Source organism: Poecilia formosa, unplaced genomic scaffold, assembly GCF_000485575.1.
Source record: "Poecilia formosa unplaced genomic scaffold, Poecilia_formosa-5.1.2 Scaffold469, whole genome shotgun sequence".
Taxonomy (NCBI): Eukaryota; Metazoa; Chordata; class Actinopteri; order Cyprinodontiformes; family Poeciliidae; genus Poecilia; species Poecilia formosa.
Window position 1 is genome coordinate 60,519 of NW_006800408.1, and position 16,493 is coordinate 77,011.

The 16,493-nt window shown below is 37.9% G+C and overlaps 1 protein-coding gene across 4 annotated transcripts in view; it reads left to right on the top strand.

Moving 5' to 3' along the window:
- Nucleotides 1-9,275: 9,275 nt before the first annotated feature.
- Nucleotides 9,276-16,493, top strand: part of prkx (protein kinase X-linked) — a 44,258-nt gene continuing 37,040 nt past the window's right edge. The window contains exons 1-2 of one of the 4 annotated variants that reach the window (XM_016664129.1): nucleotides 9,276-9,561; nucleotides 9,824-10,103. In XM_016664129.1, coding sequence (XP_016519615.1) covers nucleotides 9,908-10,103 — 196 coding nt within the window. In that variant the 5' untranslated portion in view covers nucleotides 9,276-9,561; nucleotides 9,824-9,907. Of the gene's footprint in view, nucleotides 10,104-12,266; nucleotides 13,097-16,493 lie in introns of those variants that run through there. The other 3 variants (XM_016664128.1, XM_016664130.1, XM_007578161.2) reach the window with 3 other exon arrangements.

Below are 16,493 nucleotides of genomic sequence, written 5' to 3' on the forward strand. Positions count from 1 at the left end.
ACTATAATTAGGCTATTTCAATCAAGACATGTTAAGTTTTAAAACTGGCATATTCGAAATTTATTTTCTTAACACAACCCAATTTTTAGCGCTGTTATGCTAATTCTTTTCAACTTTTCAACTTGAAGTCACAATTATTGAAACATTACAGACTACAAATTCTTACTATTAATAAATATTATATACATCAACCAGCTAATGCGACTAGAGATGAAAATTAGCAATTTTGCTATTACTGTAATCTGTATTTGCATGTAAATGTTAATTGAAATGTAATGTCTCATTTCTAAAAAAACAAACTTCAAAAAGTCATCAAAAAAATTATTAATGGTTGATAATAACAAAAGAAACATGGAGTAATGCTAGTCTTGCCTCTGGCAAGGTGGCCAAAAAATCTGAGCCTAGTCTAGCAATTTCCAGGAAAGCCAAACATTTGACCCAGGATATAGTGTTTAAAAGGCCAAATGACCTAAAGCAGAGGAAGGCGGGATTGGAACGCTTTATGACTTCTTTTCTTTTAGAGTATATGTAAATATCTACTGCAGTTTGAGAAAACAGAGCTGATAACAGCATCTTTTTCAGTCAGTCCTCAGAGACCTTGAACACTTACAACAGAGACTGTTAGGAAACATTCTCCTGGCACCCAAATATTCATCCATTGACGAAGCACATCGCCCCTCTTCAGCAATGAATCATACGCCCACTATACTCTGTCAGTTATTGCAACCAAAGAAAGTGGATGTTTCGTGGATAGACACTCTCTCCTCTCATTTGCCTCATTGTTTAATGTTTAATTTAAACCTGCACTGCAGAGAGGAATCAGAAAGAGCATGTCACAGCAAAGTTCCACAGCGCCCTCACATGGCTGTGAGACAGAGGTGTCCCCCTCCCCTGCAGTCGGACATGAAAGGAAGACAAGACTCCTGTTTGCTGAGGAGGTTTAAGGCGCAGCAGGCAGGGTTCAGCCGTACCCCGGGGGGGTTGCTATGTTTAGCGAGGAAGTCATTATGTAAGTTGTCATTACACGGTTGTCTCAGCTCCCTGCCAGTGTCTTTCAGTGACAGACGGCTGGAATGTGAAGGTGTTGCAGAGGTGAGAGGAAAGGACCATGGAAATTGTCAAAGGTACGACTGTAGACAGCATCAGAGTAAGGTAAGAGTGGACGGGATCTTCCACTCATTACCAAGACTTATGTGAATGGATTTTATTTGTACTCATGCTCAAGCTTTTGAACAGACAGCTTTTACTTTTACCATTTTTCATCAAACCCTAAATTTATCACCATTTTTGTAAGTTGAGTCGTTCCTGGTTGGTAATGTATAGATTTAACCTTCTGACAAAGCAAGACCCAGGTGAAAACTAAAAAGGTTTATCAAAAAAGTGGTAAGACTTTCTTCTACACTAGAATTCATGGTTACATCAATTATAAAAAGCTGTCCATGTTTTCAAACATCAAGCAGGTATGATATAATTATTTCTTTATGATATGAATTTTACACCAGATGTCACAGGAAACACTCTTTCCAAAAAGGTAGACCTTTGTCAGTCCACAGAAGGATTTTCCAAAAGTCTTGGAGATCATCAAATTGTTACAAGCTGTGTTTCCATTGCAAACGTGCACAAAGTTTTGTCTATACAATGCTAATGTTAAAAAAACAAAATTTCGTAATTGTGGTGTTTCCGTTATACAAGAAACGCAATTAAAATCACACGCAAATAAGCTTTTTCATGCCATGTCATCAAAAATTATGCCATGGTGTCGTCCTTCCTCCACGTCCTGCAGGTCAGATTTGTCTTTTCCCCCAGTAGGACCAGCTGGTTGTCGATCACATGACTTGTGATGCAAAAACAGTGTTTGTGAAATACATCAGTTTCTACACAGCTGAAAAACCACCTTTGACTTTTAAAGATCAATGTGAGATCTCCACCATGATCTGTCATAACTTTCCAAAGCCATGACATCATCATCTGGTCTTCCTCTTATTGTTTATGAATGTAAACAACTGATTTGAAGATATTAATAAATAAATCTCTGAGTTTTCTCTCAGTATTGTGACATTTAGCAAACATACATAGTTTTGGTAACTCTGACCTAAAACAAGAGAAGTTTGGTCTGACTTAATGTCAGACAGTGAGGAACAAAAGTATAATTGTGAATTAAAATTTTTATGTCGATCAGCCTGCACTATCCATAACTAATGTATAACACTGGACTGGAGGCTGGACAACAACTGTAAGCATCCTTCCACAACTACAACAGAAGGAGTAGATACTTATTGATTTGAATGGCCTAGACAAAGTACAGATTTAAATCCAACTGAGAAGCTTTATGATGTTTATGGACTCTTTCTATCCCACCTGAGTTACACAGAGCTGTTTAGTAAAAGAAAAAAACAAACAGCTGACAAACTTTTGCTTGGCGTTGCTGAGCGACTGGTGAAGTTCAAAAAGTTGATTCTGGTTGAAGCTGGGCTATTTTCAGACCAGTAACAAACTGCCCCAGAGTTTGTTTGGAAGTGGACCGAGACCACTTCAAAAAGTGGGTCTGGGTCTGGCTGCTGGTCTGCACCAGGATTCGTAAAACACACCTACACAAAAGGTCTGGACCAATGGGGAAACAAATTCTGGTCCATTTAAAGTGGACCAAATGTGTCAGGCGTAAATACATCTTGATGAAGCCCTAAACTTTAGGGAAAACTGTTGGGATTTGAATTTTTCAGTGTGTTCATTTTAGGTTTCTGTGTCTAGTGAGTCTCCATGTTGTCCTGTTTTCCCCTTGATTGTTCCCAGGTGTGTCTCATTCCCTGATTACCCTCCCTGTGTATTTAAACCCACCTGTGTTCTTTGTTCCTTGTCGGGTCCTTGTCTAAGTCTTTGTCTAAGTTGTAGTTCCAGTCAGTCTGTGTATCTTATGTTTCTCGTTAGCCAGTGCTACCAGTGTGAGAGCTTTACCGTCCGCTCAACTTTGCTGCCTGTGTTTTGGAACCATTCTTGGATTGCTTTCTCATTAAAATCTACCTTTTTCATCTTTCAACCTGGTCCTGTGACATCTCACCCCCCACACCTCTGGAACAACTATTTATGTTTAGGGAGGAATTACTTTTTCACTTCCATGTCTTTAAACAGTAAAGAAATAAAGTTCCCCAAACATTTTTGCAGCATTGAGAACTGCTGTGAGTGAAAACCCTGGGGCTTTTTTCTTCATTCAGAGCTGTGTGTAAAATGTAACATTACATTGATTATGAGGTGTTCAGCGCAAACCCACTCACCTTTCACAAAACCAAGCCATGCAGTGACTTGCATAAGGTAATGGGAAAAGCAATAAAATTTAGTTGGGTTCACATTTACCCCTCATGCCCTTATAAGATTCAGTAGAAGTAGACGTAATGCCACTCCCCTATCAATACTATCTGTCCATTAAAATCCCAATAAGATTCTGACCATTGAAGCAGCAGGGTGAAGGCAGCACAGTCTGCACAGGCAAATTACACAGTTGGGTGACCATATTACACCGTAACTGACTTTAGCAGATGGGAGAAGCATTTATGAAACATATTATAGTGATGGCACACACTGAAATCCCCCCTCATATAATCACTCACGCTCTACATGACCGATGTTGCAGATTTACTTTCTGGTCCAGAACTCGCTGAGATTTTAATTGTGGTACCAGTTAAATGATTAAATCCTACACAGCAGAGCACACGGGCACAGCTGGGGCATTTGGCAAACACCCACACTAAACAGCTGTGGTAAATACCATGAGTGGGCTGTCCAAGCAGCATTTCCATCCTGGATGCCATTCTTTCTTAACTTGACATTACTCCAAATCGCACAACTTTCCAATATGTAAGAATCGCTGTTTGACCTATTTCATGTTTTATCATCTGCCATATATTTAAACTGGGGTAGCATTAACCTCTACTGGCTTGTTTGCCAGCATGCCATTGAATCTGCAGTGTAGCGAGGGATTTACTGAAAAAGTGAAAAAGCCTGACTATAGACCACCCTGCTGGAGGGTGAAAACTGCTCACCAATGACTACCATTGGTTTTAGCTGTCAAGTTGTCATCAAAACATGCTAAATATTACATTTACACGTGATCTATTAAAGACAAATGGACTCTGTTCCTTGCTACTAATTTTCAGCACTACAACTAAATAACAAGTTCAGGAAAAGTTTTATTAAAAAAAAACTGCAAGGAAAAGGGAAGTAGGTCAGTTATGCTAGCTTGACTTTGCTAATGTTAGCATGTAGATTTTGTGTTTAGTTTAAGTGGAAAAAAAAAACAGATCATTAATACAGCAGGTGTTAAATTACTTAATTAACCACTGTATATCACAAAATTAATATCAAACCTGAAAACATAACACTGTAACAAACTGATTGTTTCATTGTTTTTTAGATGTTAACATTTGGTGTAAACATCTATATCTTCAAGTTTCATTTTGTTAAGGGAATTGTTTAACCGCAGCAGCATGGCAATGGATGGCAAGTAAAACGATTGTCTTTTTACCCTCCAGCAAATTTACATTTGTAAACAATAACATGTAATAAGAGAAAAGGTTTGTTTGCTGAGATAAGTGGAAGAGAAAATTGAATGAGTAACCAGTGGGATTAATTTAACCAGTCCAACACAATTTTAACCAAAAAAACATTGGCTTTTTTTCTAAGAAATGATCTGTCTACAAGGAGGTGAAGTTGAAAGTTTGAAGGTATCCCTCCATTATTCTGTCTACATCCATAAAGAAATCACATTTTCATTACAAATGTATGTGAGACATTTTGATTTTCCACTAATTTTAAAAAAAAAATACACAATTTTGCAGTTTTGGTGACTCAATAAAATAAGAACCGCAATTAAAATCACACAGTCATTAAAAATATGCCACCACATCATCCTCCTACTGCTGCTTCCTGTTGTCTTCTTCATCTTTTCCATCAGTAACAATATCTGGTTATTGTTCACATGACTTCTTTGATGTGAAAAAAGTATTTCCATTAAATTTTTGCAAAGTACTCTAATTTTGATACAAAGAGTCACCTCATCTTTGTGCAAAAGCTTTGTTTAGAAAAACATGGTTTATTTTTCAAAATTGCCTTTGCAAAAGAATCAATGGAAATGTAGCTGATGGTTTTACCACTGTCAGTAACGGTTTGATTTAGGATCCAAGTGCAGGAAACTGGAGGCAGCAGGTTTGGCGCAAATGACTTTAACAATAAAGAAGAAAAATCTTTAAAATAAAAAAATAAAAATAATAATTCTTAGGGTAAGATCAAGGACAATCAGTGGATAACAATGAAGTTTGCCAAGTTAATGGTCACATAATTCCCCTGTGAAAGAATAATCCTATCCCTGACAAATTTTCAAAAAGTCCAGCAAAGTGGATGAAGTCAAGAGACACTGAGGGCCACGGCCAAGTGTCAGGATAAGCAAAGTGGGTTGGGGCTGTGGTGAAAGAATGAAATAAGCACTTTTGTTGACTTACAAAATTAGATTTTTTTTTTCTTATGGACACTTTAATGGCAGCTGAAGTTCAAGTGTTAAAGCAGGGGTTTCTTTATGGAGCCTTTCAGTCCAGGTTGTCATTAAACTGGCTTCTTTGTGATCCAGCTCTTCCTTCATCTTCTAGTAGTTGATAAACCTGAGCCTCTGTGTTTCCTGTTCGTTTCAACCAATCTTCTTTCTTGTGAGTATGACAGCTTTGGTAGATGGTAGTTCCAACAAAAGAGTAATTGTAAACAAAAAAACATATTTGGTTTTGAAATATAGTATCATTAGGATTGTGTGAATGTGCAATCTCAACCCCACTGGAAGTTTGTGAACTATGCTCAAAAGTTTCTTCTGTGGCAAAAAGCAGACAATTTTTTTACCCTACATAGTTTGATAAGAAAAGTGCTCATCATCATCATCATCATCATCATCATCATCATCATCATCATCACTAAGATCTTTTTTGTGTTCTTGAAAATTACATTAAATGAAATCAAAAAGTCAAAATTGCTAGTTGTAGAAAATGACTGTTGGCAGTCACTGCTGCCAATGGTGTCACAACCTAGGATTAGAGGTTAACTACTTTTTCACAGAATCAGGTTTGGACATATATTTTTTTTCTCTTAATAAAGAAAACTTTAATGGGAGTTTCTTTGTCTTATATTAACATTTACTTGATGATCTGAAATATTCAGCTCCAACAAAAAAACCAAGACCTGTAAAGGTTACATAACCTTTTTGTAGCACTTTGCATTGAAAAGAAAATCTACTCCTCCTTTATATCAGCCATTCATTAATGTGTACATATGACTTTTACCTATTAAGATTCTTTTACCTAATACCAAAGATTCACCTCCATACTCCTTAGTCTGAACTTTGGAACTTCTCTTCCTTGTTGGAAGTAAACTGAACCTTGAGGACAGCTAATTTTGGACTGAGTATTTTAAACCTTGTGGAGGAGCTGTCCTCTGTTCTGGTATCATCTTTCTCATTGTGACAGCCTGTAGCACAGTTAGTGGAAGTTACACAAATCTGATTTTATATATATATATATATATAAATGTCCCTTCAAGTTTGCAGCGGGTTTCCTAGAAAATGAAATGTAGGCAAGAACATTTCATTTCTATTTTTTATTCTATAACTGACTTCAACATTGCTTTGCAATTTTTCTGGCAGTTACAGAGTCTAAGCTTGGAGGAAATTTTCCCAGAATATTCACTCCAGAGACAACCATGTAACACTTCAAAGATAAGCAGCTAAGTTAACTTGACTTTTAATCTGTCTGTAAATTTGAATTGAAATGCTTTTCTTTGTTTGTAAACTGACTTTAAACATGATTTATTGTGGATTGGAGCTGCGTAAATAAAATGAAATTATTTTAAGTGATATGCATGCTTTTTGGCCAGAGGGAGGAACCTGAAGTATCCACAGAGTACTAAAGCGTACTGTGTCAATGTTAATTCTATGCTGAAAGAACATAATTAGTTTGAACCAAAGACCTTCTTGCTGCAAGGACATATAACATTATCTATATGACTATAAATCTATCCAGATACAATCAAATTGATCTTGTGCTGCATAAAACAAACCTCTGAGGTTCCCAGACAGCCTGAATACAAAGAGATCAAATAGAAACTGATTTTCCATGGTTAAAAGTGCTAACGATGGCCTGCAACAGTCTCTCACATTACCCTCAGTCAAGTTTGAAAACTGCAAAAAGATGCAATCTTCCCAAGTATTTTGGTCTTGTTTCTTGTGCAAATATATTTATATATTTGAAATAAGACAATAACTTAAATTACTTTTCAGCAAGATACAGGAGCTTGTTTCAGGTCAGTAATTCATTAATATTGATGAGAAAAGTTCTAGTTCCACTGGTAAATTATTTCACTTACAAGACATTTTTCCAATGTTATTAGAAAAATAATCTGCCAGTGAAACTAGTTCTTTTTCACCAATATTATTACTGAATTAAAACAAGCTCCTACATCTTCCTGAAAAGTAAGTTAGTTTCAAGTGTACTAATGCATTTGAAATAGAAACTAAGCCAAAAATAGTTGGGAAGATTTTTTGGTGTTAAACTGATGTTTGTTTCAACTTAAAAATGCACCTGCAGAAGCAGTCATTTAGAAAGAAAATCAGGATTAAGAGGCTGAGCTTACGTAGCTGTCCTCATTAGAGACACATCACCCTCCAATGGTACAGAGTAAAAGAAAAGAAGAATGAAAAGAAATCACTTATAAAAGGTTATATAATAATAATAATATAATAAGTGTTCTCAAATAATTAACATTTCTGTTTCCAAGTAGATTCACATAAAAAGTAAAACATACTTAGGGAAATGTGCTACGACAAAAATTTAGCGCACCATATATTGCTCATAAAATCTTGATATTTTTATCCAACTTGGTTGGTTTACCTATCCCACTTGTAAATTCTCCAGGTATCTCATTGTTCTGTGACGATCTTTTTATTTTATTTAAAAAGACATATATATCTTTTTATATGGGTGCTGGTGCCTATCTCCTGCTAACATTCCAGGAGAGAGGTGGGAGTCACCCTGGACAGCTTGCCAGTCTGCCGCAAGGCAACACAGAGACAGACGGGACAAACAACCATGCACACACACACACACGTTTGTTTTGCTATCTTTGTGGGGACTTTCCATTGACTTCCATTCATTTCTACAGCCTAAACCTTACCTTTACCCTTTTCCTAACCCTAACCAAAACTCAATTCATACCTTAGCCCTAAATCTGACCCCTGACCCAAAAACAGGGTTTCCCCTCGTGGGGACCAGGCTCCGGTCCCCACGAGGAGCAATTGGTCCCCACAACGTAATATATGTCAGGAAAATCGTCCCCACAAGGTATTACAAACAAACGCACACACCCACACACACACACACACACATACACACACAGACACACATACACACACAGACACACACCTAGGGAGAATTTGGAGAGACCAATTAACTGTCTGTCTTTCTGTCTATCTAATCTATAATTGCTTCTTTGTGTCCTTTGGAGTTTCTGTGCTGATTAATTTTTTTGCGAAGTGGAGATGTTGCTTTGCAGCAAGAAGGTTCTGGGTTTGATTCCCGACCCGGGGTCTTTCTGCATTGGAGTTTGTATGTTCTCCTTGTGCATGCATGGGTTTTCTCCGGGTACTCCGGTTTCCTCCCACAGTCCAAAAACATGACTGTCAGGTGAATTGTTCTGTCTAAATTGTGTGTGAATTGTGAATGTGTGTGTGCATGGTTGTTTGTCCTGGCCAGGGTGAGCCCGCTTCTTGCCCGGAACGTTAGCTGGAGATGGGCACCAGCAACCCTCCCGACCCCACTAGGGACAAGGGTGTAAAGAAAATGGATGGATAATAATAATAAATACATTTATTTATTTTATTATTATTGGGGCCTTGCAACAGAGTTTCGCTTAATATGTAAATATTAAACTGAATGACAATAAAGTCTGTATATCTGTCTGTCTTTTTTATAGTTTCTCATTTAGTATGATCTACAAATGCAAAGAGGTTCCGCTAAACACACAGCTAAAAACTACTCAAGTGAGTAGTTGAGCCAATAAAGGTTGGCTTAAGAGGAAGTTTTGGAATACGCAGAAATAAATTCAGAAATCTGATATTTGGAGCATGACACTAAACCTGCTTATTGTTGCTAAGCAAGCCCTCCTAACATCTGATTGGCCAATAGTCAGAGACATCTTGCTCGTTATTGGCTACTTTTTTGTCAACATTTGGAGTTTTTTGTGCTCTGTGTAAAGTTATTTAAACAATGACAGAAAACAGCGGACGTTTACCAGTTTAATGTCGGCCGTTCTTGTATTTTGTTTTTAGGCAATAGACCCAAGGCTTTCAGTCGTAATGATTTGAGTTCAAATTTTCGTACGAACTACTGATTTTATAAGGAAGTACCGTAAATAAGTTGCTGACTCTGATTTATCAAATCAAAATGCAAATGTTGACATTATTTTGGAAGTGTTGACCGGAAGTTAAGCAGCGGCTGTTCACCAAATTGACGTGGACACAAGGGAGAGGCGCAGGGTGAGGTCTGTTGTAGTCGAGAAAATAATGGAGGAAATGAGGGAAGTTAAATGAGTGAAGCTTGTGATTTCATACCGGTTAAAAGCTTTATCCTACCGCTTTGACAGCTTCCTGTTGAGCTGCGGGCCTTTAAGTCTTCCTGATGTGTTAGCTGTTAGCTTCATGCCGCTACACCTGTGTCCGGCCAGCCGGCTTCTTTGTCTCACTTCATTATCATGCTCTGTTTGTCTGCCTGAACTGCACTACTTTGACTTGCTGCTTCCACAGGGACAAGTCTATCCTAATAGAGCCGAACAAATCAGCATGGAGTGAGACCTCTTTCCTTCTAGAAATGCATTATATCCACGTTGGATGCGTCCCGTTCACTATCATTATTTCATACAAATAGACGAGCTTGTCTTACAAATGGCAGCCCTGAGATCTAAAGCTACATCCAGCGGGGACAGCTCCCTGAGGGATGGGAAGAGCAGCGCGGGCTGTCCCGCAGAAGCAGCAGCGAACAGTCGGATATACAGCCTGGATGAGCTGGAGACCATGGCCACTGTGGGTAAGTTTACATGTAGACACAACAGGGGAGGAAGGGCACGGAAATCCCACTCTGGAGAAGTTATTTTATTTAAAAGGGCAGTAAAATTCCACTTAGACGATATCAATTGGCATTGTTACAATGCCAAGTTGCAATTGGTATTGGAGGAAAAATGCGAATTTAGGCATTTTTCCTCCAATGCCTAAATTGGAGGAAAANATCCACCGTCATTTGTCGACTTCAACCAAAAATCAACGATTCTAACTATTTTTCAACGTTGATTTAACATCATGTGCTATCTGGGAATAGATTCAAATTACTATTTAAAAATTAACATCAGTGAGCAAACAAATCTTAGGGGGCGTTTACACGACAACGAAAATAACTTTGCAGTTTTTTCCCCAAACTAACCGACTGAGTTGAGTAAAGCTGTTGGATGCAGGTAATGATAGCTAAAAGATGACTGGCTAATATCAATACAGCACATTAAGCTTGTTAACAAGTAGCCTGTATGCTATTGATGTTGTTGTCTATGTTCAGCTACATAGACTCATTTTGCCCCCCCAAAATAAGTCGATGCCCCCCCTGTTAAACTCGTCTGGAGCCGGGGCTGGTCCGTAGTTCTCTAGATAAGAGGCTGAACAAGCAGCCGTGTATTTTGCCACCTGGGCGGTGCGGAGGGTGAAGAGACGCTGAGGGAACCGTATCTGATGGGGAAACAGTAACACCAGTATTGTGAGTAGTTTGGTCTTCTTCTGTGGATTGTAGGAAGCAGCTATGTTTTGAGTCATACTATGCATGAGCTGGGGATTCTCTGGAAGAAAAGATCCGTTTTCTCGGTTTACACGACAACGGAAAACGGTACGTTTCAGAAACATCGCACTCTGGAACCCGTTTTCAATCTGTGCCGTTGTCAGAGAAAACATTCGGTGGTTTCGTGTAAATGCGCACTACAAACGCAACAAAACTCTTCCGTTTTCCCCCGAAATCGTTGTCGTGTAAACGGGGCCTTAAATATCAGCATTAATTCCTTTCTAAAGCACTGTTTAAATTTGAATGATGCAGAACAGCACCTGGAATCAGTCTATTTCCAACTGCCCAAATCTCAAGACCAACAGCCAAATACAAAGATAGCTTCAACACTAAATCCCAACCAAATTGAGAGCAAAACAGACATTCAAAACTATAGAAACACACTTGTGACCAAGAAGAGTTATCAGAAGTGACAACCAACACCCACCCATTCATGACACATGACTAACACCACAACTTACATCGTCAATGACTGCGGCACCAGTCTCAACAGTAAAGAGCAAACAGATCAAATGAACGTCAAATAGAAGAAATAAACGGAACAAAACTCCTTCAAATAAAAGGAACCACTTCAAAATAAAAGCATAGACATGAGTCATTGAAGTACTTGAAGAATTAATAACAATAATAACAATAGTAGTAGTAGGGCTGCACAGTGGAGCTGTTGCCTTGCAGCAAGAAGGTTCTGGGTTTGATTCCCAGCCCCGGTCTTTCTGCATGGAGTTTGTATGTTCTCCCTGTGCATGCGTGGGTTTTCTCCGGGTACTCCGGTTTCCTCCCACAGTCCAAAAACATGACTGTTAGGTGAATTGTTCTGTCTAAATTGTGTGTGAATTGTGAATGTGTGTGTGCATGGTTGTTTGTCCTGGCCAGTGTGACCCCGCCTCTTGCCCGGAACGTTAGCTGGAGATGGGCACCAGCAACCCTCCCGACCTCACTAGGGACAAGGGTGTAAAGAAAATTGATGGATAATAATAATAAATACATTTATTTATTTTATTATTATTGGGGCCTTGCAACAGAGTTTCGCTTAATATGTAAATATTAAACTGAATGACAATAAAGTCTGTATATCTGTCTGTCTTTTTTATAGTTTCTCATTTAGTATGATCTACAAATGCAAAGAGGTTCCGCTAAACACACAGCTAAAAACTACTCAAGTGAGTAGTTGAGCCAATAAAGGTTGGCTTAAGAGGAAGTTTTTAATACACAGAAATAAATTCAGAAATCTGATATTTGGAGCATGACACTAAACCTGCTTATTGTTGCTAAGCAAGCCCTCCTAACATCTGATTGGCCAATAGTCAGAGACATCTTGCTCATTATTGGCTACTTTTTTGTCAACATTTGGAGTTTTTTGTGCTCTGTGTAAAGCTATTTAAACAATGACAGAAAACAGCGGACGTTTACCAGTTTAATGTCGGCCGTTCTTGTATTTTGTTTTTAGGCAATAGACCCAAGGCTTTCAGTCGTAATGATTTGAGTTCAAATTTTCGTACGAACTACTGATTTTATAAGGAAGTACCGTAAATAAGTTGCTGACTGTGATTTATCAAATCAAAATGCAAATGTTGACATTATTTTGGAAGTATTGACCGGAAGTTAAGCAGCGGCTGTTCACCAAATTGACGTGGATACAAGGGAGAGGCGCAGGGTGAGGTCTGTTGTAGTCGAGAAAATAATGGAGGAAATGAGGGAAGTTAAATGAGTGAAGCTTGTGATTTCATGCAGGTTAAAAGCTTTATCCTACCGCTTTGACAGCTTCCTGTTGAGCTGCGGGCCTTCAAGTCTTCCTGATGTGTTAGCTGTTAGCTTCATGCCGCTACACCTGTGTCCGGCCAGCCGGCTTCTTTGTCTCACTTCATTATCATGCTCTGTTTGTCTGCCTGAACTGCACTACTTTGACTTGCTGCTTCCACAGGGACAAGTCTATCCTAATAGAGCCGAACAAATCAGCATGGAGTGAGACCTCTTTCCTTCTAGAAATGCATTATATCCACGTTGGATGCGTCCCGTTCACTATCATTATTTCATACAAATAGACGAGCTTGTCTTACAAATGGCAGCCCTGAGATCTAAAGCTACATCCAGCGGGGACAGCTCCCTGAGGGATGGGAAGAGCAGCGCGGGCTGTCCCGCAGAAGCAGCAGCGAACAGTCGGATATACAGCCTGGATGAGCTGGAGACCATGGCCACTGTGGGTAAGTTTACATGTAGACACAACAGGGGAGGAAGGGCACGGAAATCCCACTCTGGAGAAGTTATTTTATTTAAAAGGGCAGTAAAATTCCACTTAGACGATATCAATTGGCATTGTTACAATGCCAAGTTGCAATTGGTATTGGAGGAAAAATGCGAATTTAGGCATTTTTCCTCCAATGCCTAAATTGGAGGAAAAATGTATTCAAACGATACATTTTGATTCAGAATTCTGGTAGAAATAAATTGAAAAACGTGCAATTATTTTTAAGATATTGCCATGAAACTTTCACTAAATGTTTTGCTAGTGTTACACCTGCCCGCTATTTGCATCCAAAGACACGTCACCTTTCTCCCAGTGCATGAAATTAAATTAGATTAAAATTGTGCTGTTCTAGGTCAGTTAGGATTACCAAAATGATACAGAAGTTTACATTCATCTCCTCAGTATTTGGTAGAATAAATCTTTAAATTTAATTTTGGGATTCCTTCCATGAGCTTCTCACAATAGTTTTCTAGAATTTTGGCCCATTCCTCTTGATGGAACTGGTGGAACTGAGTCATGTCTTCCCCCTTGCTCATACACTTTTTCATCTCTTTTTCCCTTTTTCTTCTTAATATTAACATTATCTTTATGTCCAAACAGTTTAATTTTAGTTGATCACAGGATTTATCTTCAAAACTGTTACTATCAATTTGTAAATGGCTGTTTATGTTGCTTTTGGAGAAATGGCCTCTTGTTCCCTGAGCAGCCTTTAGCCTATATGTTGGTAAAGGACTTGTTTCACTGCAAATAACACCGTTATCTTACAAGTTTCTGTAGCATCTTAACAAAATCTGGAGCTTTTGTTAAGGAGTTAAATCGCTCATGTCCCACCAGAACCTATGTCCATCATTTTTATAGAGAACCACAATTCCTGGTCCTGGGAATTCAAAATGCTCAAAAATCTATTTTAGTCTGCTTATATTTTTGTAAAATCAGAATTGGAATAATTACTTGATATTAGTTTTGTTTAAGAAAGGGCCAGTCATCTAAGCACAGCTAATTCTGGTAATTTAAGTTACAGAACTTAAACCTATTTTTGCTTAAATATAAACCAATGGAATTTGACTCAGTAAGGAACTTTATAAAATAATTGTATTTGCTTACACAGATGCTAATTGAAAGATTTGCATCTGTAGTGAGTGGGCATTCCCATGCTGTTAATGGCTGCAGATAACTGGACAGATGAATGTGGAATGTTCACATGCCAGGACATTTCAGGTGGTCTTTCCAAAAATTTTAGCAGACTTAAACTTGAAAAGTTTAGTCTGATTTAATTTCAGAAAAAAGGCATTTTTAAAAAGTTTATGTAACTGTCAGGGATTGTGTTTATGTAATCTGGATTCATGTTCATGTTTTACCTCTCAGGAATAGGAAGTACAAGATGCACAATGAAAAAAACTGCAGAAACTGGTGACCTTTGTACAATGAAACTTTGGCTGTTTCAGTCAGAAGTTCTATATTTCAGACCTACATAGTGGGATTTAACCTTCGAAGTTGGAGTGGGTCTGAAAATTGGACTAATCTGACCTTTAAATGCTGCGTTTGAGACATAATTAACAGACTGGAACAGGAAGAGGTTTAAATGCATTTACATTTAAAATGTAGCTGCATACCATGTTTGCAGTACATATTTTTTCACAATTTGATTCTTATTAAATAGATTAAGTTAAAACAGCTTTCTGAATGCAGAAACAGCTTTCAGTATTTACTGAACATGAAACATAATAATCAAAATAAATCTGGCAAATCCTCATCCTGCAACCCATATCTAAGTAGATTTGTTGATAACACCTCATCCTTGATATATTATCCATGTCTATTATATCAGAAGTGAGAAGCGTTCTTGTCTTATATCTGCTCCTTTATCAATGTCGCCTGGTTCCATCTGACCTACTTGGTTTTTTTCTTGTTTTCTTTTCGTACATTTGTCTGGATAAACCTTGAAGCTGGCCGAGGTTGTTTGGGAGTAATCTGTGTAATACGTCCTCCGATCTGTTGTCTAAAATGCTGCTGTGGAGCCACAGTAGGCTTTCTGTGACAGCAGAGGGACAGATGGTAGAGTTCTGTTGTGGAAAGGTTTAACAAAACTTGTTTCTTTCTACAGCCTAAGCTGCAGTATGTCTGCTGTAGTAATTTCTCTCTGAAGGACTGATAAACTTTAATTTTGTACGGAATACTCCACATTGAACTAGAAACATTTAAAACACAACCAAAAACAAGAAAAAAAACAAAAAAAAAAAAAAACAACTGAAACCATAAATAAATGTTTCTGAAAACATAATTGCCCTTCAAAAAAAAAAATGCAAATTTCACATTAGAAATTCTGAAGCCCCATTAAAGGATTTTTTAGAACTTCAAGTTCATTAAGTACATTTTAATATGAGAGAGAAAACACAAGGAAACAGATTTAAAGAAAAAAGCAATAATTTAATCTATTAGGGGAAAAAGTTATCCAAAACAACCAATGAAAAAGTAATCCCTCCCTAAACTAGACATCATTCTGTACTATGGATCATGTTCTTGCTATAGAACTCAGCTGTGTTTGATCTTAACGCAACAAACTGATTTCTGGACATTTGCCTTTCAGGATTATTTTGATTCAACCTAACTGAAATAGGGGAACATTTAAATCATACATGACTGCAGACGTTGAGGACTGTAAGAGCGGAAATACTATTTAAGGAATATTTTTGTGGACATTAATGTCACTGTGGACATTACTGATTCAGACAAATGCTAGAATTATTCAGACTCCACTATCTTCAGATATGAAGACGATCCATTTTGACCACACAGATCATAGTATCAAAGGAATACCTCCAAGCATGTTTTAGGTCACACTTTAGGGATAGTTTTAGTTTTTCAAACACCACTGCTAACTCACAGAGGTGTTTACATAGTTTACTGAACAAGCCATCCAGGTAATCCTGGGAACTTTAAGTCTCAGGAATGCATGAAATGCATATCAATAAGCCTTTTTCAAAAGTGAAAACATATGGTTAGGTCTCTGAATTCGTTGGTTTTAAAATGAAACTAGGTTTTGAAGGCCTAGCATACTGTGTGTTCATTAGTTGACAGCATGTTCAGACTTGCCTTTGGTGAGTGCTTATTGCTTGACTCAGTTCAGTAATTACAGCTTTGGTTTCCAGAGAAACCAGAACTTGGCTTGTGAAAACTTTTTCTGACTCATTATCATAACTGTAAGAGTGATCTGGTAATAATTGAGCTGTGACTCGCTCTATGTTTGCTATTGCACAATTTAAACAAGGAATAATAAGATTGATAAGATTTCATGAAATGTACAAGGTCAGATTTCTTCAACAAAGAAAAACAATGCACAGTTCTACCAATTT